The following is a 27,801-nucleotide window of genomic DNA, read 5'->3' on the forward strand; positions in this document are numbered from 1 at the left end:
CTAGAGACAGTGTTCACCCCTCCTGGTGGGCCTTCACACTGGTCCATGAGCCCAGAGAGGTCCCTGAGGGCCTGGCCTCGAACCACCTCCGGCCCGTGGCAGGTCAAGCCCCGTACTGTCACTGCTGCCCCTCGGCCATACAGCCAGGCGTGGAGCCAGAGCAGGTTGCAGCCACAGTACCAGGGGTTCCCCCAGAGCAGCAACAGCTCTAGGCCGTCCGTGTCCCTCAGCAGCCCCCGGGGCAGAGTGGTCAGGTTGTTCCCTGCAGGGATAGAAATGGAGTAGTTCACTACAGTTACTCTGCAATATACAGGCTGCCTTTTAGTCTACAGTGCAGAAACTCAGCAATGTAAAATCTTAGGATTTTAGCTATGGAAATTATGGGACAATGGAAACTCTGTTCCATTGCGTTTCCCCCTACTACCTCCCACCCCTCCAAATTCCACCCCCGGCTGGTTACCTGACAGGTCCAGCCTCTGCAGCCTCCTCATTCCGTCCAGGGTCCCCCGGGGCATGTGGATCAGCCCGTTGTCCTGCAGGTGCAGCCTTAGCAAGTGTGTGCTGGGAAGGTTGATGGGCGGGGCCTGCAGGGCATTGCGGACCAGCGACAGCTCCGTGAGGTTGGCCAGGCGGGAGAAGGTGTCATCGGCGATGCGGGTGTTGGCCAGGAGATTCCCGTCCAGGACCAGGCGTCTCAGTGAGGCCAGGCCCCGGAAGGCGTGGGTGGGGATGGTGTTGATGCGGTTGTCGTCTAACCTCAGCTCCTCTAAAGAAACCGGGAGGCCGGCTGGGATGCTGGACAGGTGGTTCCGGGAGAGGAAGAGTAACCTCAGCCGCGGCGTGCCGGAGAAGGCCCGCTCCTGAATGCTCACCGTGGAGATGGAGTTGTCGTCCAGGTGTAGCCTCTCTAGCAACGGTAACCTGGCCAACACCGTGCGCGGCAACGTCCGAATGTTGTTGTCCTGCAGGTGTAGTTCCCGTAGCGACGGCGGCAGGTGTATAGGAAACTCGTCTAGTTGGTTGGCGTAAAGGTAGACCACACGGATGCTACTGCTGCGCTCTAACGATGGCGGCAGGCCGGAGTTGGCCAACCGGTTGCTCTGTAAGTAGAGAACAGTAGCCGTTAACGGTAGAGGAGGGATCATGCTCAGCCTCCGGTCGTTACAGTAGACAAAGCCTTCGTCACACCGGCACACCAACGGGCACAGGAAGTCTTCCTCGCCCTCCTCCATGGCAACTGCTGCCACCGCCAACTCCAGCATCTCAGCCAGTAGAGTCAGGCACAGGAGGAGCAGGAAGAGCCAATCACGGAGCTCTGCCAGACTCTCGGCAGCCATAGTCCCGGCCTCTGTGTGAGAGAGAGAGAGAGGGTTAGAGGGAGAGAGAGAGTTCATGAGTTTCGAAAGTCCTTGTACTTCAGGAAAGAGAAAGAATGAGAGTTACAGGTAATTTCTATTCCAATGTCCTTCAAATTCTTATGTTTTGTAAATGTGTTTTCTTCTTCAAGTTTTACTGATGTGATGTTTTTTGGACAAAGAAGGTGCTTGAGATAGTGTATGAATAGTCCCTGGGCCCAACTTAAGTGAAGCTGTCAGGATAATATGGGTCACTCCTACCAACCAGAAGCTGTCAGGATAATATGGGTCACTCCTACCAACCAGAAGCTGTCAGGATAATATGGGTCACTCCTACCAACCAGAAGCTGTCAGGATAATATGGGTCACTCCTACCAACCAGAAGCTGTCAGGATAATATGGGTCACTCCTACCAACCAGAAGCTGTCAGGATAATATGGGTCACTCCTACCAACCAGAAGCTGTCAGGATAATATGGGCAGACCCGGCGCCAGAAGCTGTCAGGATAATATGGGTCACTCCTACCAACCAGAAGCTGTCAGGATAATATGGGTCACTCCTACCAACCAGAAGCTGTCAGGATAATATGGGCTACTCCTACCAACCAGAAGCTGTCAGGATAATATGGGTCACTCCTACCAACCAGAAGCTGTCAGGATAATATGGGTCACTCCTACCAACCAGAAGCTGTCAGGATAATATGGGTCACTCCTACCAACCAGAAGCTGTCAGGATAATATGGGCAGACCCGGCGCCAGAAGCTGTCAGGATAATATGGGTCACTCCTACCAACCAGAAGCTGTCAGGATAATATGGGTCACTCCTACCAACCAGAAGCTGTCAGGATAATATGGGTCACTCCTACCAACCAGAAGCTGTCAGGATAATATGGGCAGACCCGGCGCCAGAAGCTGTCAGGATAATATGGGTCACTCCTACCAACCAGAAGCTGTCAGGATAATATGGGTCACTCCTACCAACCAGAAGCTGTCAGGATAATATGGGTCACTCCTACCAACCAGAAGCTGTCAGGATAATATGGGCAGACCCGGCGCCAGAAGCTGTCAGGATAATATGGGCAGACCCGGCGCCAGAAGCTGTCAGGATAATATGGGCAGACCCGGCGCCAAAAGCTGTCAGGATAATATGGGCAGACCCGGCGCCAGAAGCTGTCAGGATAATATGGGCAGACCCGGCGCCAGAACGAATCTGTTGGACCGGCATTTGATTTACAGAGGCGGGCCCATTTTTGGACCTCCTATCTGTGCACTTACATGCATTTTTTAAATTGGTGTAATAGTAAAGACCATAGCTTCAAGTTTGGGGAAGTTTACAATTCATCCTACCATTTCTACCGATCTGCGTGCCAGTTATGAATATTTATATATGCAAATTTTTGCGGAACAGTTTAATTTCAATAATAAAGTGTTTTGTTTCTCAAAATCGATGTCACGTGGTTAATCGTAAAAATAAAAGTGATAGAAATCTAAAAGTTAAAATTTGACTATTGCGAGAGCACTAGCCCCTGCAACATGGACACATTGATACACTGTAGTCCATTGGCGAGCATAGAACTCAGAGATAGCCTATAGGCCAATGCAGCAGTAGGCCTATAACTTCCACCATCAACTAAGTGTAATAAAGTACATTCGGAAAGTATTCAGACCCCTTTCGTTACGTTACAGCCTTATTCTAAAATAGTTTAAATGTTTTTTTTCCCTCATCAATATACGCACAATACCCCATAATGACAAAGCAAAAACAGTTTTTTAGAAATGTTTGCTACATGTTACGTTCCCCAGTTTCTGTGTTATAGCTTGTGTATTTGAGTGTGTGTTTCAGGAGACGGTTTCCTGAATTCTCCTCAAGCAGCTGATTGGTCGACTCCATGGCTAATTGGAGAGCTGACCCCGCCCCCTCGTCAAGACGCAGCTGTCTCCAATTACCCATTCCTTCTGAAGCTATATAAAAGCCAGTGTTCTGTTCAGAAGAGAGATCATTGCTGGGAGGAGATAGCAGAGAGATTGATTGTGATATAGATCATTGCTGAGAGAGGAGGTTGATGGCTGAGGGGTATAGCATGTTGGTCGTTAGTATGTACTATGTTAGTTGTTGTTGGTAGCAGCTTTGGTATGTTCTGTGTTTGTTGCTTTGTCAGAGCTTCTTTAATGGCCTGAGTTAGTTTTTTCTCAGTTTTATTGTGAAGTGGATTGCTTAATATTCTGTGTCATTTGTTCCCAGGGGGGAAGGGGAAGGCACCTAGGGAGTGCTTAGGCAAGAGGCCCGCGGGCATACATATGCCCGTAGTATATTCACTGTCTAGGCACACTCGGTAAGACCTGGGTGGACCACCCCCTGTATTTTGGTTAGGGCACCAGGTGGTGCTAAATTAGGTAAGTAGTGGTTAGGCAGGTTAGATAGGAGCTGGGGCTTTGATATTTACTTTAGTTCCATCCAGACCCTTTTCCCCATATTACCGTGTAAAGGAATAAAGTCCTTGTAAACGGTACCACATTCTGCCTTTTGTCATCCTTACTTACGCTTACAGTCCATACCCCTTTCCCTTCGCGGGGAGTTGAGTTGTAGCAGGTTGTTGCGTTTTCACACAGATTTTAGACGCAACTCAATCAGCCACGTGCAGGACCCAAATGACAGGCTTCCCACACGTCTGATTTGAAACAATCCACAGCAAAAAAATGTATAGAAGCTAATGATCCTCTGTGGCTAAGTCAGGCTCCCTGGTGGAGTATTTTGAATGATTTCATTTAGAAAGGAGTAATTATATACTTTTGGCGAAACATCAATTTACTTTAGAGCAATCCTGCCAACTTTCCTTTCCAATTTTCAAGAGGTTGAAACCAAAGATCTGTATAATGACGAGATGCTCATGTCTCCACCCTAACAATTGGAGTCTTTGTCGCAAAGATGGGAAGGCAGGCAACAAGCTTATGTCTGCCTATTATTCCCATAGAAACCCATTGGGTTTATGCTGGACAGCTTTTGGTGAGAGTGAGCCCTCTCACTTCGCCTCTTCCCCTCTGCTTAAACTACTGTATATCACCGGAGAAAGCATCCGACCGAGCGAAACCACGCCCCTCTACATGTAGCCCATGTATCTGATGCTTTCAGGACAGAAATAGTATGACAGGACATACATCAGATACATGGTCTACACAGTGGGTGAGGGACCGACATTGAGGGGAAGTGAAGAGTGTGAGAGGAACACAAAGAGATTGGAGAACGTTTAACGAGAAGAACTGGAGAGATAAAATGAGTGAAAGGATTTTAGAGTCCATTGACACACCGGTGTGTCAATCTAAGTAAGATAATACAATTCCCATCAAAATCCGTCAGTTTAAGCAAGAGATATCTGTTTTTTGCATTGCATGTGTCTCAATCTACCGCATCCGCCGATATCGCACCTCCCATCTGCGGTGAAAGGTGGCAGAGCTAGAGCAGTGTTTGTCAGACCATGAGACTTCCCATCTGCGGTGAAAGGTGGCAGAGCTAGAGCAGTGTTTGTCAGACCATGAGACTTCCCATCTGCGGTGAAAGGTGGCAGAGCTAGAGCAGTGTTTGTCAGACCATGACACCTCCCATCTGCGGTGAAAGGTGGCAGAGCTAGAGCAGTGTTTGTCAGACCATGACACCTCCCATCTGCGGTGAAAGGTGGCAGAGCTAGAGCAGTGTTTGTCAGACCATGAGACTCCCCATCTGCGGTGAAAGGTGGCAGAGCTAGAGCAGTGTTTGTCAGACCATGAGACTCCCCATCTGCGGTGAAAGGTGGCAGAGCTAGAGCAGTGTTTGTCAGACCATGAGACTCCCTATCTGCGGTGAAAGGTGGCAGAGCTAGAGCAGTGTTTGTCAGACCATGAGACTTCCCGATCGGTCTGAACGGTTTGACAAACTATTATGACCACTCTATTGAAAGGGGAGACACTCACGAACACGATGATGATATCCGTTTTGCTTTACGATCTCCACAAGTGTCACGGAACTTGTCTGGTACCAGTAGTTTTGTGCCTACCCAAAAAGGGTCTAAATATGTGGGGGGGAAATCCGGATCTTTCTTATATTTCCTAGATATAGGACAAGCATTTTTTGCCATTTATGAATGTGTTGTTATTCAATATGTTTCTCTTAGCTATAGTAGTAAATGCCAAACTCAATATTTGATATAATTATTTTTGCATATATTTTTTGATACCTTAAGGGGTCCTAAAATTCCAAGTCAAATAGCTAAATGATCCATAGTATGACCTTCTAAAAGAAAAATCCATATGTCAGATTAGAACCCCCCCCCCCCCCCCCCCCCCCCCCCCTCCCACACACAACAGTTTAGACTTTGAAGAATTAAATTCTAATGATGAGAGAGAAACATTGGGGGGGGGGGGTCAGATTAGACTAGGTAATACCGGTGATGTTGATATTCTGTAAAACATCTTTCTCTAAATGCACTGTTGGTAACCCCAGTCAGAAACTACCCCCCCCCCCGGATACATTTGAATAAATCCACAATTGATTCGAATACAGTCTCGTTATTGAAGTCTGGGAGGCAACGTAACTGTGACTTGGGATTTGGAAAAACCACAAACATTCACTCACCACAAACTGACATGTACTGTATTATGCATGCTGTCTCTCTGTGTGTCTGTGTGTCTGCGGTTATTGTTCTCCAAATGTGGTATACATTATTCAGTGAAGATCTTCTGAATTCAAAATACATTTAGAAGTTTGTATTTTACATATCCATTAAAAACATATATTTTTTACATTTATACATTCCTCGGTTTACATTTCTCTGCTTGTCTGTTGGTGTTGAATCTTTGAGAGCACCATCAATTTACAATTCAGATAAACAAAAAGGAATGTCAGTGGCGTTTTAGAGTATACTATTTATATGACACCAAGAAATGTGATTATACATTATTGTATACAGTGCAGTATATTCTAGGGGTTTCAGACTTGGACATGTGTTCTCCCATCCTCTGAAATGCTTGACATGATTTGACAGTACATTTGACAAACAAATGCTCTGCAGGCAAGATTTTCCTTTTGTTAAATTGTGTGTGTGTGTGTGTGTGTTCTCACTCTCAGGACAACATGCAAAATTGCCCCTCGGCTCCAGTCAAAATACATGCAAAGCAAACAAGAGATGGACAGACTGAGAGAAGGAGATGACGCTGACTCTGGCAATGGGTTGTGAGATAAAGAGTCAGCATTGAGTCAATTGGTTTTAAAAGGACCATCATTAACAAAGATGTACTGCTGCTGTGTGTCTGGTGATGTCTTCATATGGACGTCCCGTCTCAGGGCCTTGTGGAGGAGTTTTGGCTGGATTATGATAATGATGGATAAAGTTCTATCCTGAATAAAGACTGGATCTTGATGTGTTTCAGAGTGGATCTATTTTTAGCCCAAAACAGATAACTTCTAAGGACTGCCTATGCCAGTGTTCACCCAACAGGGACAGATAGAAAGAGTGAGAGAGTGAGTGAGAGAGAAGAACATAAGGGAGAGTGTCAAGGTGGAGGATATTTTTGGGGGGGCGTGTCCCCACTATGAATATCAAATAGCATGTACCTTTCTGCGACACCCGCCTTCTTCCTTTCATGATCATACCTTTTGGATAAGGTGTGTGTCTCAGCGCCAGACTCGCCTTTACACATTTCCTCTCAATGATTTTACATTTTTCGTTCTTCCTTCTCTTTTTCCTGAGCCTTCTTTCTTCCTGAGCTCATCTCTCTATCTAAGCATCTCTCTTCCTGAGCCCATCTCTCTATTTGAGCATCTCTCTTCCTGAGCTCATCTCTCTATCTGAGCATCTCTCTATCTGAGCATCTCTCTTCCTGAGCTCATCTCTCTATTTGAGCCATCTCTCTTCCTGAGCTCATCTCTCTATCTCAGTATCTTTCTTCCTGAGCTCATCTCTCTATCTGAGCATCTCTCTTCCTGAGCTCATCTTTCTATCTGAGCATCTCTCTTCCTGAGCTCATCTCTCTATTTGAGCCATCTCTCTTCCTGAGCTCATCTCTCTATCTGAGCATCTCTCTTCCTGAGCTCATCTCCCTATCTGAGCATCTCTCTTCCTGAGCTCATCTCTCTACCTTCACTCCATCTTTCATATCAACACTTCCTCACTCTTGTGTTTGTGTACATAACTGTCCATGTAGTTATTTCTGCCATACCTCTCTCTCCACCCCCCCCCTCTCTCTCACTCTCCATCTCTCTCCACCCCCTCTCTCTCCATCTCTGCCTCTCTCCTTGGATAATCTATTTCATCTGTACAGCTCCTCAGCCTTTTGTTTCTTTATTCACTCACTCCATTCCTTCACACTTAGATTGGATCAATCAGATTGGATCAATCAGATCCCAGCTCTCTCCTCCTCCAATCGCCCTCTCCTCTCCTCCCTAGTGAGTTTGTTTTCATTTCTGTCGTTTAATTTGGATCCTATTCTTACTACCTCACTCACTGCAGTTTTCTCTGAGGCATCGCTCTAAGCATTTCAAAACATTTTTTGAAATGACACAAACAATCTGTATTTCTCAGTAGAATATAGAGAAATTATATGGCAGGTTATGTTTTAAGATATTTCAGAGCAACATGTTGAACCTCAAATCTCTAAAGATGATGTTTGAGAAACCTGTTTAACTTACCCTCTCAGTGCTGAGTCTCTCTTTGCCTTCTGTCTTCTTCTGTCTGTTCCACAGCTGAAGGGGCTGTTCGTGTGTGTGCGCGCGCGTACGTGTGTGTGTGATGACAGTTCCGGTCCACTCTGTCCGTAGTAGTTCAGAGGTTCAGTCAGTTCCCTCTGAGCCACCGTACTTCCTGTGGCATTGGTGAGCGATGAAGATGACGATGATGATGTTTGCAGCCTATAGGTTTCCAGTGAAGCAGCATGGGAGAGGAGGAAGGCACAGGGAGCAGCATGGCCTAGCTAGCCTAACAGCCTACAGCCTCCAGCCCCATCCAGGGTAGCATCTGGCAACTCAGTCAGTATACAGGAGAGTCAGTCTTCAAGGCCTCTCTGCTGGTTGGTTTATGTTGTCTTCATGTTGATTTACATATGTCCAGATGGTCATCCAGTCAGTCTGTGTGTGTCTGTATAGATTGAACCAGCTGGGGGGAATAGAGAACGTTACACACCTCAGAGATTAGAAGAGGTTAGAGACTGTGGAGGAGGTGGAGGAGGAGGAGGAGGTGGAGGAGGAGCAGGTGGTGGAGGAGGAGGAGGACAAGGAGGTGGTGGTGGGATGGGAGGTCACAGGAGTCTGGGCCACTTGTTATCCTTCACTTTGAGGATTATAATGAATCATCTCTTTTTAAAGCCTATAGTGACACTGCTCGCTATCCACCCAGACACTTTTTCTCTCCTCAAATTTTCGGGGATTAGTGTCTAAAGTTGATATTGCTTGATAATTGGCCAGTGTGAACTGCTCAATTTCTGCTGTGGGCCACATGTGTGTGAGATCATTTTTACGTGTGTGTGTGTCGTGTGAGAATGTTTGTGTGTTGTCTGTGGGTTTGTCAGCCTCAGTTCTTCAGCTTGTTGGTGGAAGGAGCGATGTCCTCCCTTTGTCTCAGTGGTACTTGCCCCAGCGGCACAGCCTGACTAGTCTGACGTAGTGCCCCCCTGTGGGGAGAACAGAGGCGGCAGTTAGCTAGGACACACACACACACACACACACACACACACACACACACACACACACACACACACACACATGTCCCAAATGGCACCCCAAGGCTCTGGTCAAAAGTAGTGTCCTACAGTATGTAGGGAATAGGGTGCCATTTGGGACACAACCATTCACTACTTTATCTATGAGTCAACTGTATAACAGCAGAGAAGGTTCCAGAAGAACCATAATAATGTGTTTGCTTAATATGAATGCTCAAGTCTAACCATGCTCAAGTTAATCTTCAAAGGATAGACACTCCAGCTTCAGTAACTCGACAGTTATGTTTGGCAAGGTTAAGCGTCTAGGAGTAAAGCACTGTTCTTCAGCCCTAGAAATGAGGATCCACAGGGACTGCAGGCTTTCATTCCAACTCAGTGTTAACACATCCAATAGAGTTATTCAACTACACAACAAGACTTCAATTTGTTGAATCAGTTATGTTAGTAATGGTCTGGAACAAAATCCTGCACACCCCAAGGACCAGAATTGAAACACACTAGACTGAAAGGTCTAGAAAGGGAATGTTACAGAGTCCAGACCCTGTGTGTACACGTGTAGAGCTATTGTGTATGTGTGGTGAGGTAGTCTGTGTGTGTAGCGTACTGTAGTGTAGTTTACTGTAGTGTAGTGTACTGTGGTGTGGTGAGGTGTAATGCACTGTAGTGTAGTGTACTGTAGTGTGGTGAGGAGAGATGGTTGTGTTTCTGTGCTCCTCACTACCCATGCTGACACAGCCTATTTTCAGCCCTGGCTAGCTAACACTGTAGTGGTAGCTGTGGAATAGAATAGAATAGAAAATAGAATGGTTCCTCTGTGTCTCATTGGCTGACAGCTCTAATGTTCTGACCACAATAACACTTAGAACAGCAATTACACTGCACTACTGGAGATGGACTGGGTCTTCTATAGCAGTAACACAGATGGACTGGGTCTTCTACAGCAGTAACACAGATGGACTGGGTCTTCTACAGCAGTAACACAGATGGACCCTGGTCTTCTACAGCAGTAACACAGATGGACTGGGTCTTCTACACTATTAACACAGATGGACTGGGTCTTCTACAGCAGTAACACAGATGGACTGGGTCTTCTACAGCAGTAACACATATGGACTGGGTCTTCTGAAGCAGTAACACAGATGAAGTGGGTCTTCTATAGCAGTAACACAGATGGACTTGGTCTTCTACAGCAGTAACACAGATGGACTGGGTCTTCTACAGCATTAACACAGATGGACTGGGTCTTCTACAGCAGTAACACATATGGACCCTGGTCTTCTACAGCAGTAACACAGATGGACTGGGTCTTCTACAGCAGTAACACAGATGGACTGGGTCTTCTACAGCAGTAACACAGATGGACTGGGTCTTCTGAAGCAGTAACACAGATGGACTGGGTCTTCTACAGCAGTAACACAGATGGACTGGGTCTTCTACAGCAGTAACACAGATGGACTGGGTCTTCTACAGCAGTAACACAGATGGACTGGGTCATCTACAGCAGTAACACAGATGGACTGGGTCTTCTACAGCAGTAACACAGATGGACTGGGTCTTCTACAGCAGTAACACAGATGGACTGGGTCTTCTACAGCAGTAACACAGATGGACTGGGTCATCTACAGCAGTAACACAGATGGACTGGGTCATCTACAGCAGTAACACAGATGGACTGGGTCTTCTACAGCAGTAACACAGATGGACTGGTTCTTCTACAGCAGTAACACAGATGGACTGGGTCTTCTACATCATTAACACAGATGGACTGGGTCTTCTACAGCAGTAACACAGATGGACTGGGTCTTCTACAGCAGTAACACAGATGGACTGGGTCTTCTGAAGCAGTAACACAGATGGACTGGGTCTTCTACAGCAGTAACACAGATGGACTGGGTCTTCTACAGCAGTAACACAGATCGACTAGGTCTGCTACAGCAGTAACACAGATGGACTGGGTCTTCTACAGCAGTAACACAGATGGACTGGGTCTTCTGAAGCAGTAATACAGATGGACTGGGTCTTCTACAGCAGTAACACAGATGGACTGGGTCTTCTGAAGCAGTAATACAGATGGACTGGGTCTTCTACAGCAGTAACACAGATGGACTAGGTCTGCTACAGCAGTAACACAGATGGACTGGGTCTTCTACAGCAGTAACACAGATGGACGACTGGGTCTTCTCCAGCAGTAACACAGATGGACTGGGTGTGTTTTGGTAATATTTTATGGCCCACTATATTACCAGAACACTCACAGAGCAGCACTATAGGATATATATGGTACTCTGGTGTGCGTTCTGGTAATATTGGGCCCAATATTGAGGATTCTCCAGAGAACACTTCTATCTACCACCAATGAGTAGAAAAACATTCTCAATAGGTTTGATTAGAGCGCCAATGTGTGCTGTGCAACAAACATTCATTATAACCAGTGTGTGTGGTGTGTAGAAGAATGCAAATGATGTACATGTGCTGAGGTGAGCATTTTTTAAAATTGTTTGTCTGTGTGTCTCTTCTCTACTAGTGTGTGTGTGTGTTGAAACTGTTTAACCAACAACTCACGTAACCCCCCCACCACCACACACACTCCCCCCAACCCACACACACACACACACACACACACACACACACACACACACTTCCTTCCTATTTCTAATTTACTGAGGGAGAGCTGGAAAGACTGAGGAAGAGTGGGTGATGGGGGAATGAGGGAGATAGAGTAGACAGAGAGAGTGAGGGAATGCCAGAGCGGGGAGGGAGGGAGGGGGCAGATTTATGAACCCATTGGAATGTAATTTGGAGGCAGAAATGACTGTCAGCCTGAGCAAGGTTTAAACTCACTAAAGCCTGAATCCACGTCCACTGACGGGAATGTGTGTGTGTGCGTGTGTGTTTACAGGAACATAGCCGTGTTTTATAGTAAATAGAAGTGGGTGGTAAATGTGACGGGGAGTGTAATACCACAGAGCATGGTTTGCTATGCAGATTGAACCTCTCCCTGAATGACTGTGCTGTATAACCACCCTACCACTTCACGTATGAGTGTCACAACTACACAATATCTGGTGATGTAATACAGAATTGAACAGTTCACATTGCTCACTGTGTTTCACTGACTGCTCTGACCTGACTGTATGACATTACACACACAGACACAGTGAGGCCTGACAGACTGCAAAGGCCATGACCGGAGAGATCAGCCAAGGGTGTCCATTCATACAGAGAGGGATGGAGGGAGAGAGATGGATGAAAAGAGAAAGGGAAGAGGAAAACCAGGAGAGAGCTAAAGAGAATAAGAGGGTGTAAAAGCGAGAGAGAGGGATGTGACTAGCTTTTTAAAACAGTGACACACAGCAGCCATTTAGAGAATCCATTTAGAGAGCGAGAGCAAGAGATACAGGCAACCTGACAGAGCGAGATAGGGAGGGAGTAGGGCTAAAATACATAGAGAAGGAAAGGAGGGAAGGAGAGAAGAGGAGAAGAGAAGGGGAGAAAAGGCACCATACTGTATTTTCTTAGTATCACCTTTTCCTCCCTCTCTGACCCTCTCTCTTTCTCTCTCTCTCTCTTTTCCTCCCTCTCTCTCTTTTCCTCCCTCTCTTTCTTTCTCTCTTTCTTTCTTTCTCTTTTTTCCTCCCTCTCTTTCTCTCTCTCTTTTTCTCACACACACTCCTCACTCATGAATATACACCTCCTGTATTAGCCTTCTTCCAGGTGAAGGGTGTGATCAGCTCTAACAGCAGCCCTTTACTCAATGATAATGACCATCACCATATGCAATGAGACAACAAACCTATTTTACTCTCTAAAGCAATTCACTCCCTGTAGAGAGTAGACCCACACGTTCCTTCCTCTCCCTCTACTTCTCCATTGATGCGAGCCATCAAGGCTGAGCTGTCCCCTCACTACTCTCCTCTTATCCCTCTCTTCCTACCATCTCTTTCTCATCTTGTATTAAACACTCTCCCTCTCCTTCTTCTCCTCCATCTCCCTCCCTTCATCTCTCCATTGCCGTTCCTAGAGATCTCGGTTCTCTCCCCCATTTGGGTAAATCCAGTCTCTTCCTCCTCTCCTTCTTCGAGTATCCACACTCTTTCTTCTCCATTGATACCAGCCAGCCATATGGGGTTATTTTGGTGGGTGTCTGCTGCACTGGGATGGACTAAGACCAGAAATCGGCCCAGCATAAAAAAAATGTAAAGCATTTTTCTCCCCTCGAAGTTGAAAAACTGTAATTCTGCACAAAAAAAACTATAATTTCTTATATTGATTTAGACTGGACCACTAGGCTACAAATGGACCAGGTCATCTGGCCAGTCTGTCCATGCGGCTGCTCCCTCCCTAGAGATTCCTGCTCCATCTCTAGAGATGCCCATCTTCCTCTTCTGGTAAATCCAGTCTCTCCCTCCTCTCCCTTTCATCCATTGATGCCTGCCAACCATCAAAGCTTTGGGTCATTTAGGTGGTTTTCTGCACTACTGCTATGCTACTCCCTTCCTCCATCCCCTCCCTAGATCACTCCTCTCCTTTTAAATATGAGCGCTGTGAGTGTGACAGTACTCAGCCTGACAGGGGAGAGTCGGAGTCCAGTACATTACATGAGAGAGGGAGAGACATAGAGAGGGGGGAGATAGAGAGTTATATTGTTTGCCCTGGAGGAGTTGAACCATAGAGTTAGCCTGTACAGTGAAATGGATGAAAAGCCACTAGGAGTGTGTACTATTACATCTTTCAGTTCCAAAGGCTCTCAACATACATTTAGTCCTTTACACTGATGTACAGTGCATTCGGAAAGTATTCAGACCCCTCCCCTTTTCCCACATTTTGTTACATTACAGCCCTTTTCTAAAATGGATTAAATAAAATCATGTTTTCATCAATCTACATAAAATACTCCCTAATGACAAAGTGAAAACTGTTTTATAGAAATTTTAGCAAATTTATAAAAAATAAAAAACAAATAGCTAATTTACATAAGTATTCAGACCCTTTGCTATGAGACTCGAAATTGACCTCAGGTACAACTTGATTGGAATCCACATGTGGTAAATTAAATTTTATTGGACATGATTTGGAAAGGCACATACCTGACTATATAAGGTCCCACAGGTTAGAGTGCATTTCAGAGAAAAAACCAAGGGATGAGGTCGAAGAAATTGTCGGTAGATCTGGGGAAGGGCACCAAAACATTTCTGCAGCATTGAAGATACCCAAGAACACAGTGGCCTCCATCAATCTTAAATGGAAGAAGTTTGGAACCAAACTGAGCAATCCAGGGAGAAGGGCTTGGTCAGAGAGGTGACCAAGAACACGATGGTCACTCTGACAGAGCCCCAGAGTTCCTCTGTGGAGATGGGAGAACCTTCCAGAAGGACAACCATCTCTGCAGCACTCCACCAATCTGGCCTTTATAGTGGCCAGATAGATGCCACTCCTCAGTAAAAGGCACTTGACAGCCCACTTGGGGTTGTCATGGACTCTCAGACCATGAGAAACAAGATTCTCTGGTCTGATGAAACCAAGATTGAACTGTAATCGCTGCCAAAGGTGCTTCAACAAAGTACTGAGTAAAGGGTCTGAACACTTCTGTCAATGTGATATTTCAGTTTTTATTTTTAATAAATGTGCAAAAATTAAAACCTGTTTTTGCTATGTCATTATGGGGTATTGTGTGTAGACTGGTGAGGGGAAAAAACGATTTAATCAATTTAGAATAAGGCTGTAACGTAACAAAATGTGGAAAAAGTCAAGGGGTCTGAATACTTTCCAAATGCACTGCATATAATATAATATAATCGCCTAGATTAACATTTTATTTTGCTAAAAGCTATTTATCTGATATCTGACTTAAATACTAGGCTATAAGATCATTGAAAAAAAAACAGAATTACTTAATAACTAGGCCTACAGGTAACTGCCAAAATAATGGAAACACTTGTGTAAATGAGGGATACAAAGTATATTGAAAGCAGGTGCTTCCACATATCCCATCACGCTCAAGGTCATGAATAAAAAATGCTGGGCAGGCCATTATTTTGGCTACCATAGCTACAGTACCAGTCAAAAGTTTGGACACACATACTCATTCAATGGTTTTTCTTTATTTTTACTATTTTCTACATTGTAGAATAATAGTGAAGACATCAAAACTATGAAATAGCACATATGAAATCATATAGTAAGCTAAAAGGTGTTAAACAAATCAAAATATATTTTAGATTCTTCAAGGTAGACACCCTTTGCCTTAACGACAGTTTTCCACACTCTTGGCATTCTCTCAACCTGGAATGCTTTTTCAACAGTATTGAAGGAGTTCCCACATATGCTGAGCACTTGTTTTCTGCTTTTCCTTCACTCTGCGGTCCAACTCATCCCAAACCATCTCAATTGGGTTGAGGTCAGTGATTGTGGAGGCCAGGTCATCTGATGCAGCACTCCATCACTCTCCTTCTTGGTCAAATAGCCCTTACACAGATTGGAGATGTGTTGGGTCATTGTCCTGTTGAAAAACAAATGATAGTCCCACTAAGCACAAACCAGATGGGATGGCATAAAGATGCAGAATGCTGGTTGACAGTTTCATCAGCAAAGCATCATCACACCTCCTCCTCTAAGCTTCATGGTGGGAACCATACATGCGGAGATCATCCGTTCACCTACGCTGCATCCACAAAGACATGGCGGTTGGAACCAAATATCGCAAATTTGGACAGATTTCCATCGGTCTAATGTCCATTGCTCGTGTTTCTTTGCACAAGCAAGTCTCTCCTTCTTATTGGTGTCCTTTAGTAGTGGTTTCTTGGCAGAAATTTGACCATGAAGGCCTGATTCACACAGTCTCCACTGAACAGTTGATGTTGAAATGTGTCTGTTACTTGAACTCTGTGAAGCATTTATTTGGGCTGCAATTTTTGAGGCTGGTAACTCAAATGAACTTTTAACCTCTGAAGCAGAGGTAATTATGGGTCTTCCTTTCCTGTGGCGGTCCTCATGAGAGCCAGTTTCATCATAGCGCTTGATGGTTTTTGCGACTGCACTTGAAGAAACTTTAAAAGTTCTTAAAATTTTCCGGATTGACTGACCTTCATGTCTTAAAGTTATGATGGACTGTCATTTCTCTTTGCTTATTTGAGCTATTCTTGCCATAATATGGACTTGGTCTTTTACCAAATAGGGCTATCTTCTCTATACCACCCCTACCTTGTCTGTAACGTCTGCTTCACACCCTCAAATACGTAAATCCCACTTCCCGGCTCACACTCTCAAACACCTAGATCCCCTGAACGCAGCTCACTCTCCAGATCCCAATCACCTGAATTCTAATGACCTGTTCACACACCTGTATGTCATTATCACACACTATTTAGTTCAGTTATTTGCACCCCATCACTGTGAGGTATTGTTTGTTTTGTGACACACGTCTTCTGTTTTTCCCGTGATTGTCACGTTCTGACGTTTATTTCCTTTGTTTTGTCTTTATTTAGTATGGTCAGGGCGTGAGTTGGGGTGGGCAGTCTATGTGTGTTTTTCTATGTTGGGGTTTTGAGTTCAGTCTAGTATGGTTCTCAATCAGAGGCAGGTGTCGTTAGTTGTCTCTGATTGAGATTCATACTTAGGTAGCCTGGGTTTCACTTTTGAGTTGTGGGTGTTTGTTTCCGTGTGTGTGTTTGTTGCCACACGGTACTGTTTCGGTTTTCGTTCATGTTCACGTTTATTGTTTTGTATTTCATAGTGTTCAGTTTATATCTTAAAATAAACGTTATGGACACCTACCACGCTGCGCATTGGTCCTCCGATCCTTCTCGCTACTCCTCCTCAGAAGAGGAGGAAGAATGCCGTTACAGTCATTTACTCCTCCCATGTATGATAGTTTTTGCCTGCCTCACTAACGACACCATTTGCCTATTCCGTGCCTGTACTTTAGCCTGCCTGTACTTTAGCCTATCGGATTTCCTGTTATCAACCTATTGGCTGCCTGTACTTTAGCCTGCCTGTACTTTAGCCTATCGGATTTCCTGTTATCAACCTATTGGCTGATCTCCCAGACTACGTTACAAGCCTTTTCCCTGCCTTTACTGTTGCCCTTTTGGACCCCCTGTGTATGACCTTCTGCCTGCCCCTGGACCCTGCCTCCTCCTGTGTATGACCTTCTGCCTGCCCCTGGACCCTGCCTCCTCCTGTGTATGACCTTCTGCCTGCCCCTGGACCCTGCCTCCTCCTGTGTATGACCTTCTGCCTGCCCCTGGACCCTGCCTCCTCCTGTGTATGACCTTCTGCCTGCCCCTGGACCCTGCCTCCTCCTGTGTATGACCTTCTGCCTACCCCTGGACCCTGCCTCCTCCTGTGTATGACCTTCTGCCTGCCCCTGAACCCTGCCTCCTCCTGTGTATGACCTTCTGCCTGCCCCTGGACCCTGCCTCCTCCTGTGTATGACCTTCTGCCTGCCCCTGGACCCTGCCTCCTCCTGTGTATGACCTTCTGCCTGCCCCTGGACCCTGCCTCCTCCTGTGTATGACCTTCTGCCTGCCCCTGGACCCTGCCTCCTCCTGTGTATGACCTTCTGCCTGCCCCTGGACCCTGCCTCCTCCTGTGTATGACCTTCTGCCTGCCCCTGGACCCTGCCTCCTTCTGTGTATGACCTTCTGCCTGCCCCTGGACCCTGCCTCCTCCTGTGTATGACCTTCTGCCTGCCCCTGGACCCTGCCTCCTCCTGTGTATGACCTTCTGCCTGCCCCTGGACCCTGCCTCCTTCTGTGTATGACCTTCTGCCTGCCCCTGGACCCTGCCTCCTCCTGTGTATGACCTTCTGCCTGCCCCTGGACCCTGCCTCCTCCTGTGTATGACCTTCTGCCTGCCCCTGGACCCTGCCTCCTCCTGTGTATGACCTTCTGCCTGCCCCTGGACCCTGCCTCCTCCTGTGTATGACCTTCTGCCTGCCCCTGGACCCTGCCTCCTCCTGTGTATGACCTTCTGCCTGCCCCTGGACCCTGCCTCCTCCTGTGTATGACCTTCTGCCTGCCCCTGGACCCTGCCTCCTTCTGTGTATGACCTTCTGCCTGCCCCTGGACCCTGCCTCCTCCTGTGTATGACCTTCTGCCTGCCCCTGGACCCTGCCTCCTCCTGTGTATGACATTCTGCCTGCCCCTGGACCCTGCCTCCTCCTGTGTATGACCTTCTGCCTGCCCCTGGACCCTGCCTCCTCCTGTGTATGACCTTCTGCCTGCCCCTGGACCCTGCCTCCTCCTGTGTATGACCTTCTGCCTGCCCCTGGACCCTGCCTCCTCCTGTGTATGACCTTCTGCCTGCCCCTGGACCCTGCCTCCTCCTGTGTATGACCTTCTGCCTGCCCCTGGACCCTGCCTCCTCCTGTGTATGACCTTCTGCCTGCCCCTGGACCCTGCCTCCTCCTGTGTATGACCTTCTGCCTGCCCCTGGACCCTGCCTCCTCCTGTGTATGACCTTCTGCCTGCCCCTGGACCCTGCCTCCTTCTGTGTATGACCTTCTGCCTGCCCCTGGACCCTGCCTCCTCCTGTGTATGACCTTCTGCCTGCCCCTGGACCCTGCCTCCTCCTGTGTATGACCTTCTGCCTGCCCCTGGACCCTGCCTCCTTCTGTGTATGACCTTCTGCCTGCCCCTGGACCCTGCCTCCTCCTGTGTATGACCTTCTGCCTGCCCCTGGACCCTGCCTCCTCCTGTGTATGACCTTCTGCCTGCCCCTGGACCCTGCCTCCTCCTGTGTATGACCTTCTGCCTGCCCCTGGACCCTGCCTCCTCCTGTGTATGACCTTCTGCCTGCCCCTGGACCCTGCCTCCTCCTGTGTATGACCTTCTGCCTGCCCCTGGACCCTGCCTCCTCCTGTGTATGACCTTCTGCCTGCCCCTGGACCCTGCCTCCTTCTGTGTATGACCTTCTGCCTGCCCCTGGACCCTGCCTCCTCCTGTGTATGACCTTCTGCCTGCCCCTGGACCCTGCCTCCTCCTGTGTATGACATTCTGCCTGCCCCTGGACCCTGCCTCCTCCTGTGTATGACCTTCTGCCTGCCCCTGGACCCTGCCTCCTCCTGTGTATGACCTTCTGCCTGCCCCTGGACCCTGCCTCCTCCTGTGTATGACCTTCTGCCTGCCCCTGGACCCTGCCTCCTCCTGTGTATGACCTTCTGCCTGCCCCTGGACCCTGCCTCCTCCTGTGGTCCTTTGCAATAGAAACCTGCTGCGCCCTGCATTTGAAACCAGATCTCTGTCTCCCTTCGTGTTCATTACATTGTCACAACAAAACTGATTGGCTCAAATGCATTAAGAAGGAAATAAAATACCTGTTCATTAAAATGCATTCCAGTTGACTACCTCATGAAGCTAGTTGAGAGAATGCCAAGAGTAAGCAAAGCTGTCATCAAGGCAAAGGGTGGCTACTTTGAAGATTCTCAAATATAAAATATATTTTGATTTGTTTAACACTTTTTTGGTTACTACATGATTCCATATGTGTTATTAAATAGTTCTGATGTCTTCACTATTTTTCTACAATGTAAAAACCCTGGATTGAGTAGGTGCGTCCAGACTTTTGACTGGTACTGTATATAAATGCATTTATAAATGTCTACATTTGTTTTTGCCACATTTATTATATTACAAACACCTTACTGCATACCTTTATGTGAGCTAAACATACACAACAAACTATATAAAATATTAAAACATTTTCCTTAATGTATCATTTTTTGAAAGTACTAATGTTACTGACCCCACCACAACAACAAAATACTTAAATACATGTATTTCGTCCTTGTAACATTTAAATTAAATACTGTAGAATTCCATTCATTCCTCTGCAGGACTGCTTTTCTGAGGAGTGCCATATGGCGGCCGGTGGCTTCAAAGCCTCTCATTGACCAAAACCTAGCATTAGCAATCCATGGTTTATGTACTTGATTGACCTCAACCTACTTGAACACTTATGGGAGATTCTGGAACGATGCCTGAAACAGCGTTTTCCAACACCAACAAAACACCAAATAATGGTAATTCCTCGTAGGACAATGGTGTTGCATCCCTCCACTAGAGTTCCAGACACTTGTAGAATCTATGCCAAGGTGCATTGAAGCTGTTCTGGCTCGTGGAGGTCCAACGCCCTATTAAGATGCTTTATGTTGGTGTTTCCTTAATTACAGCAAGCTCCATTGTGTATTCTTTTGGTACCAGGTAGTAATGGAATTCTTGGAAGTGTTGAATTATTTGAAGGAAGTACCGTTGTTGCATTTTCCTATGAAATATCAGGTAAACAAACACTATCTACACTACTTGTTAACTTAAGCCCTAATAGAGTTTTGAACTTACACACAGGCAACACAACACACACGCACATACTGTACTGTACACGCACGCGCACACAGTCACACACCAGTGGAGGCTGCTGAGGGGAGGACGGCTCATTATAATGGTTGGAAGGGAGTCAATGTCTGATGTATTACGACGAGCACGTCCTCCCCAATTAAGGTGCCACCAAACTCCTGTATCACACACACACACACAGATAAAAACACAGTGAATATGTTTTGCATAAATCGGTTGCCAATTCTGATCTGGAGGATCATCATCATCAGAATAATTATTCCAGTCAGATTCTCACCCACATACTGTATGCACAAACACATACACACAATACACAATACTCAATGTATACACACACACACCCACACACACACACACATACACACACTGTATACACACACACCTCCATCTCACTGTCACACACGTAGCTAGCATGATGGCAGCCTATTAAATTTAATGCAGTGTTATCGCAGCTCAAATAATTTACATCCTAACCCCACATAATTTCTCTCTCTTTCTCTCTCTCTCCCTTTCTCTCTTTCTCTCTCTCACTATCTCTGAATGATGCAGAGACTGGGAATAAACAGGCAATTTAAGTCCTGGACACCTCACTGCTCATACACACACATATCTTCACACACACACGCACACGCACACACACACACACACACACTTCACTTAGCCCTCCCAAGGCCCACACACCTCACTCACACCTCCCAAGGCCCACACACCTCACTCACCCCTCCCAAGGCCCACACACCTCACTCACACCTCCCAAGGCCCACACACCTCACTCACCCCTCCCAAGGCCCACACACCTCACTCACCCCTCCCAAGGCCCACACACCTCACTCACCCCTCCCAAGGCCCACACACCTCACTTACCCCTCCCAAGGCCCACACACCTCACTCACCCCTCCCAAGGCCCACACACCTCACTCACCCCTCCCAAGGCCCACACACCTCACTCACCCCTCCCAAGGCCCACACACCTCACTCACCCCTCCCAAGGCCCACACACCTCACTCACCCCTCCCAAGGCCCACACCTCTCTCTCACCCCTCCCAAGGCCCACACACCTCACTCCCCCCTCCCAAGGCCCACACACCTCACTTACCCCTCCCAAGGCTCACATTCAGACATCATCAGAGATACACACATAAACATTCAGAGCGGATATGGGGAGGCAGTAAAGGTTACAGTTTGTATTCTGTTGAAATAAATTCAGTCCCTGAACTTTTCTCTGTGCCTCCTACTGCAGCAGTGTGGATCTGTTGTGCTGCTCCAAAAAATAGGGCTGCGTGTTTGTGTGTGTGTGCACTCAGATGGATCATGAAATTCCCCTCACTTGTGTAATGCATTCCTCTAGTATCTTTATTTTGAATAGGATCTATGTCAACTCAGAATGCCTCCTAGAGGTTGGGGCCCTATACAATGGTTTGTTGGTTTTGTTTTTATACAAAATGATCAGCAAACGTGTAAAATAATAACACACCGAGTTAGAAATTCACAGAGGTAAAACAATATTGAATGGTGTAGGGATGATGTTATTGTTAATTTTTAATTGTTATATATGTTTTATTTTGAATTGATATTGAAGTCACAGTTAAATAAATGATCTGAAATCAAATAAGCCTAGTACAGCCTCGTAGAGCACCTAGTAGAGCCCCAAGTAGAACCTAGTAGAGCCCCTAGTAGAGCCTATTAGAGCCCCTAGTAGAGCCCAGTAGAGCCCCTAGTATAGCCTAGTAGAGCCCGCAGGAGAGCCCCTAGTAGAGCCCCTAGTAGAACCCCAAGTAGAGCCCCTAGTAGAGCCCCAAGTAGAGCCCCTAGTAGAGCCCCTAGTAGAGCCCTAGTAGAGCCCCTAGTAGAGCCTCAAGTAGAGCCCCTAGTAGAGCCCCTAGTAGAGCCCCAAGTAGAGCCCCTAGTAGAGCCCAAGTACAGCCCCAAGTACAGCCCCAAGTAGAGCCCCTAGTAGAGCCTAAGTAGAACCCCAAGTAGAGCCCCAAGTAGAGCCCCTAGTAGAGCCCCTAGTATAGACCCAAGTAGAGCCCCTAGTACAGCCCCTAGTAGAGCCCCTAGTTGAGCCCCCAGTAGAGCCCCCAGTAGAGCCCCTAGTAGAGCCCCTAGTACAGCCCCTAGTACAGCCTCTAGTAGAGCCTAGTAGAGCCCCTAGTAGAGCCTAGAAGTGCCTAGTAGAGCCCCTATTATAGCCTCTAGTAGAGACCCTAGTCGAGCCTAGTAGAGCCCCCAGTAGAGCCCCTAGTAGAGCCTAGTAGAGCCCCTAGTAGAGCCCCAAGTAGAGCCTAGTAGAGCACCTAGTGGAGCCCCTAGTAGAGCCCCTAGTAGAGACTAGTAGAGCCCCTAGTAGAGCCTAGTAGAGCCCCCAGTAGAGCCCCTAGTAGAGCCTCTAGTAGAGCCTAGTAGAGCCCCTAGTAGAGCCTAGTAGAGCCCCTAGTAGAGCCCCAAGTAGAGCCTAGTAGTGCCCCTAGTAGAGCCCCTAGTAGAGCCCCGAGTAGAGCTCCTAATAGAGCCCCTAGTAGAGCCCCTAGTACAGCCTCTAGTAGTAGAGCCCTTAGTAGAGCCCCTAGTACAGCCTCTAGTAGTAGAGCCCTTAGTAGAGCCCCTAGTAGAGACTAGTAGAGCCCCTAGTACAGACTAGTAGAGACCCTAGTAGAGCCCCTAGTAGAGCCCCTAGTGGAGACCCTAGTAGAGCCCCTAGTAGAGCCCCTAGTGGAGCCCCTAGCAGAGCTCCTAGTAGAGCCCCTAGTAGTAGAGCCCCTAGTAGAGCCTAGTAGAGCCCCTAGTAGAGCCCCAAGTAGAGCCTAGTAGAGCACCTAGTGGAGCCCCTAGTAGAGCCTAGTAGAGCCCCTAATGGAGACCCTAGTAGTTCCCCTAGTAGAGACAAGTAGAGACCCTAGTAGAGCCCATATCAGAGCCTAGTAGAGCACCTAGTGGAGCCCCTAGTGGAGCCCCTAGTAGAGCCCCTAGTAGAGCCCCTAGTATATCCCCCAGTGGAGCCCCTGGGCATTCTCTCCATTGTCAATGTGTAATGTTTTCCACATGGAAAGCCATGCATTATCTCTCCATCTCTCTCTCTCACTCTCTGTCTTTAATCTGATGTCCTGTAATGTTTAGGCACAGAGAATCTCCTTCTAATCTCAATATGGCCCTGTTTGCTCTGTCATAATCCTGTGTGTTTGCGTGTGCATGTGTTTTTAAAAGACATTAATCCCCAGTAAAACTGGTTGACATCTGCCCTCTATGCTCTCTATGCCCTGTTGTGTTTGTGTGCTGAAATGAGTTCTGATGATGTAATATTTTGTTTATGTTATTGTGCTTGAGATGCTGTGCTGTACCATACGTTGCGTTTGAGTAGACAACTAAGTGCCCATACTGCATGTGTGTGTTCACACACACACATACAAAAAAACTTTAGATCCTATGGCCTGAGTAGTATAACATAAAACATGCACACACACAGTCTTGTATAACTAATCTTGTGGGGATACACAAGTCCTATTTAAAATCCCATTTTCCCTAACCATTACCCTAAACTTTACCCTAACCCTAACCTTAAACCCAAAACCTTAACCCTAAAGCTAACCCTAACCCTAAAGCTAATAACACAAATTCTAACCTTAACCCTAAACCCCCAGAAATAGCATTTTACCTTGTGGGGACTAACAAAATTTGTCAAATTTTTGTTTGTTTACTATTCTTGTTGGGCCTTCTTAACTCTGATGGGCACCAGAGGCAGACACTTAAGATTGGGGTTAAGGTTAGGCATTAACTCTGATGGGCACCAGAGGCAGACACTTAAGATTGGGGTTAAGGTTAGGCATTAACTCTGATGGGCACCAGAGGCAGACACTTAAGTTTGGGGTTAAGGTTAGGTATTAACTCTGATGGGCACAAGAGGTAGACACTTAAGTTTGGGGTTAAGGTTAGGTATTAACTCTGAATGGCACCAGAGGCAGACACTTAAGATTGGGGTTAAGGTTAGGCATTAACTCTGATGGGCACCAGAGGCAGACACTTAAGATTGGGGTTAAGGTTAGGCATTAACTCTGATGGGCACCAGAGGCAGACACTTAAGATTGGGGTTAAGGTTAGGCATTAACTCTGATGGGCACCAGAGGCAGACACTTAAGATTGAGGTTAAGGTTAGGCATTAACTCTGATGGGCACCAGAGGCAGACACTTAAGTTTGGGGTTAAGGTTAGGTATTAACTCTGATGGGCACAAGAGGTAGACACTTAAGTTTGGGGTTAAGGTTAGGTATTAACTCTGAATGGCACCAGAGGCAGACACTTAAGATTGGGGTTAAGGTTAGGCATTAACTCTGATGGGCACCAGAGGCAGACACTTAAGATTGGGGTTAAGGTTAGGCATTAACTCTGATGGGCACAAGAGGCAGACACTTAAGATTGGGGTTAAGGTTAGGTATTAACTCTGATGGGCAGTAGAGGTAGACACTTAAGATTGGGGTTAAGGTTAGGTATTAACTCTGATGGGCAGTAGAGGTAGACACTTAAGATTGGGGTTAAGGTTAGGCATTAACTCTGATGGGCACCAGAGGCAGACACTTAAGATTGGGGTTAAGGTTAGGCATTAACTCTGATGGGCACCAGAGGCAGACACTTAAGATTGAGGTTAAGGTTAGGCATTAACTCTGATGGGCACCAGAGGCAGACACTTAAGATTGGGGTTAAGGTTAGGCATTAACTCTGATGGGCACAAGAGGCAGACACTTAAGATTGGGGTTAAGGTTAGGCATTAACTCTGATGGGCACCAGAGGCAGACACTTAAGATTGGGGTTAAGGTTAGGCATTAACTCTGATGGGCACCAGAGGCAGACACTTAAGATTGGGGTTAAGGTTAGGCATTAACTCTGATGGGCACAAGAGGCAGACACTTACGCCCATCTGCACCGAAAACTTAACTGAAGATAACAGTGCTCCCTGTTGCCCCTAGTGGCCAATTTCTACAACATCTCCCGAGATCCTCAGACATCAATGGACGTTGAATACTGACCTGTATCAAGGGTTACCTGGCTGGTCCTCTTATAAACCTGTTGTGTTCCGATATAACTTATCTTAAAATTAACCATTTAAAATCCATTTGAATGTTTTTATACAGCCTGTAGCATATAGAATGATCCTACCTTTTTGATCCTACCGCCTAGGCTTGTCGAGTCGATCGCGTTATCTGTCTCTCTCTCTCTCTTCTGTTTACAACGGTTAAAAACTGCCTCCAAAATGTTTCATCGCCGTGGAAACCGCCTTCGCAGCGCTGTTACATCTCCATCTCCATCCCAGTGTGTCGCTCTCTCTCTGTGTGAGAGTGTGTGTGAGGGAAAGAGTCACTACCTATTATAATAAGCGTTGCGCTCCGTTTCCCTAGCTCCCTGCGTGACTTTGTTCGAGAGGTCAGTGTCTGTGCCTTATTACAGAAGTATACTGTAGTCTATAACTTAACCCTGAACTTAACCCGCTGTTACAATATAAGTTGTCAGATCACTGAAACTCGAAAGGCACATCTGTTAAAAAAAAAATGGCTATTGCGCGTATATGGTTACGCATATTAACTAACCTCGCCATAAAGTCATGTGGCTCTATAGGCTATAATGTCATTATATATTTGTAAACGTTGAGTAAAGGGCGCCAGGTGTTGCCAGAGCCGGTGCTGTGATCCATGCTCGCGCTGATGCTCTGCATGCGTGTGTGATGGTGGTGCGCGCGGGGAGCTTCGAGCGCGCGAAGCTGATGGTCTTCTCTCTGTTCAGCTCCGTTACCGAATTCAGCAGGTCTTTACGGTTCAGTCAGACTAGCCTTACCAAGAAATCCATAAAGTATTTTATTGACAAGACCTCCATGTGCAACAAAATGGGCTTGTTATATTATCCTTTAAATTCAGTTAATTATTCAGTTTGCGTGGTGCATAAATTACACCGTGCTTGAAATAACTCAAAGCCTTTTGGCAGAAAAATACAATATTTCCCTGTAAGAAGTATAGCCTTGGTTTATTCTACTATATAAGTGGTTCTCGTGCTACAATAGGCCTATGGCTGTTCATTTGTATCTTTAAAATTACAGCAGGTTAATATTATGAAACTGTAGAGCAGATTCTCCTGCTTTTGTCCAAGGAAAGTGCAATCAAATGTATAGAATCCAATCAATGAGCAGAAGAAAAAGGAGAGGTTTGGTTGGAGAAAGAGGGGAACAAGAGGTGACAGGGAGGAGAGCGAAGAATACATTAACATGTTGCACAGGGCATAAAAGAGAGGAGATGGAGAGAGACAAGAGGAGATGGAGGATAATAGATAATAGAGCAAATTGATTCTGGATACATTGTACAGATCTGTCGTTTTTATCAGCAGCAGAAACATCACCATAGTAATCATCCTCAGCATCACTGTTCAGTTCTGAAGCCAAGGCAGGATTAAGTCTTACGGTATATTCTAACCACAACCGTAGAGAAACACACAGCTGCTCCACACATACACACACAGCCCTAACACACCACACACACACACACACACAGCCCTAACACACCACACCACACACCACCAATTATATATATATTCTCATTGTCAGTCACAGCAAGACTTTCTTTTCATCTTTTCTGTCCATTTTCTTTCAAATTATATATATTCAACCCTGATCTGTACATCCTTTCAGTGTGGAAAACCAAGTCTGGTACACATCACCTATTCCCCTCCGCTCTGTGCCCTCTCTCTTTCTCTCTTATTTTCTCTCTCTCTCTCCATCTCTCTCTCTCTGTCCAGTCATAACCTCATTACTTACCTTTCCAGGAGAAGGTAGGCTACACTCCATCTTTTATTTTATGTTCCCAGAAATGTAGTTGCTCCTTATGCGTTTTCTCTAGCCTACTCTCTCTCTCTCTCTCTCTCTCTCTCTCTCTCTCTCTCTCTCTCTCTCTCTCTCTCTCTCTCTCTCTCTCTCTCTCTCTCACCTCTCTCTGTTGGCCCTCCCTCCTTTTCTTTCTCTCTTGCTCGCTCACCCTCCTCTCCATATCTCTCTCTCTCTCTCTCTCTCTCTCTCTCTCTCTCTCTCTCTCTCTCTCTCTCTCACCTCTCTCTGTTGGCCCTCCCTCCTTTTCTTTCTCTCTTGCTCGCTCACCCTCCTCTCCATATCTCTCTCTCTCTCTCTCTCTCTCTCTCTCTCTCTCTCTCCCTCTCTCTTTCTCTCTCCCCCTCTCTCTCTCTCCCAACCTCTCTCTCTCTCTCTCTCTCTCTCTCTCCCCTCTCTCTGTTGGCCCTCCCTCCTTTTCTTTCTCTCTCGCTCACTCGCTCACCCTCCTCTCTCTCACTCGCTCACCCTCCTCTCTCTCGCTCGCTCACCCTCCTCTCTCTCACTCGCTCACCCTCCTCTCTCTCGCTCGCTCACCCTCCTCTCTCTCTCCTTCTC

General features: G+C 46.7%; 1 protein-coding gene across 3 annotated transcripts in view; it reads right to left on the minus strand.

Annotated features, from left to right (window-relative positions):
• The window catches only part of LOC110504640 (leucine-rich repeat transmembrane protein FLRT1), a 29,265-nt gene extending 1,987 nt beyond the window's left edge, over window positions 1-27,278 (minus strand). Inside the window, exons 1-4 of one of the 3 annotated variants that reach the window (XM_036970253.1) lie at window positions 27,178-27,278; window positions 8,013-8,989; window positions 461-1,348; window positions 1-262 (exon numbers count right to left, since the gene is read on the minus strand). The exon at window positions 1-262 is cut by the window's left edge and continues 1,987 nt beyond it. In XM_036970253.1, coding sequence (XP_036826148.1) covers window positions 1-262; window positions 461-1,337 — 1,139 coding nt within the window. In that variant the 5' untranslated portion in view covers window positions 1,338-1,348; window positions 8,013-8,989; window positions 27,178-27,278. Of the gene's footprint in view, window positions 263-460; window positions 3,026-8,012; window positions 8,990-25,535; window positions 26,079-27,177 lie in introns of those variants that run through there. The other 2 variants (XM_036970252.1, XM_036970251.1) reach the window with 2 other exon arrangements.
• Between the last annotated feature and the right edge of the window lie 523 nt (window positions 27,279-27,801).

The sequence above is a fragment of the Oncorhynchus mykiss genome, chromosome 31 (assembly GCF_013265735.2).
Source record: "Oncorhynchus mykiss isolate Arlee chromosome 31, USDA_OmykA_1.1, whole genome shotgun sequence".
Classification (NCBI taxonomy): domain Eukaryota; kingdom Metazoa; phylum Chordata; class Actinopteri; order Salmoniformes; family Salmonidae; genus Oncorhynchus; species Oncorhynchus mykiss.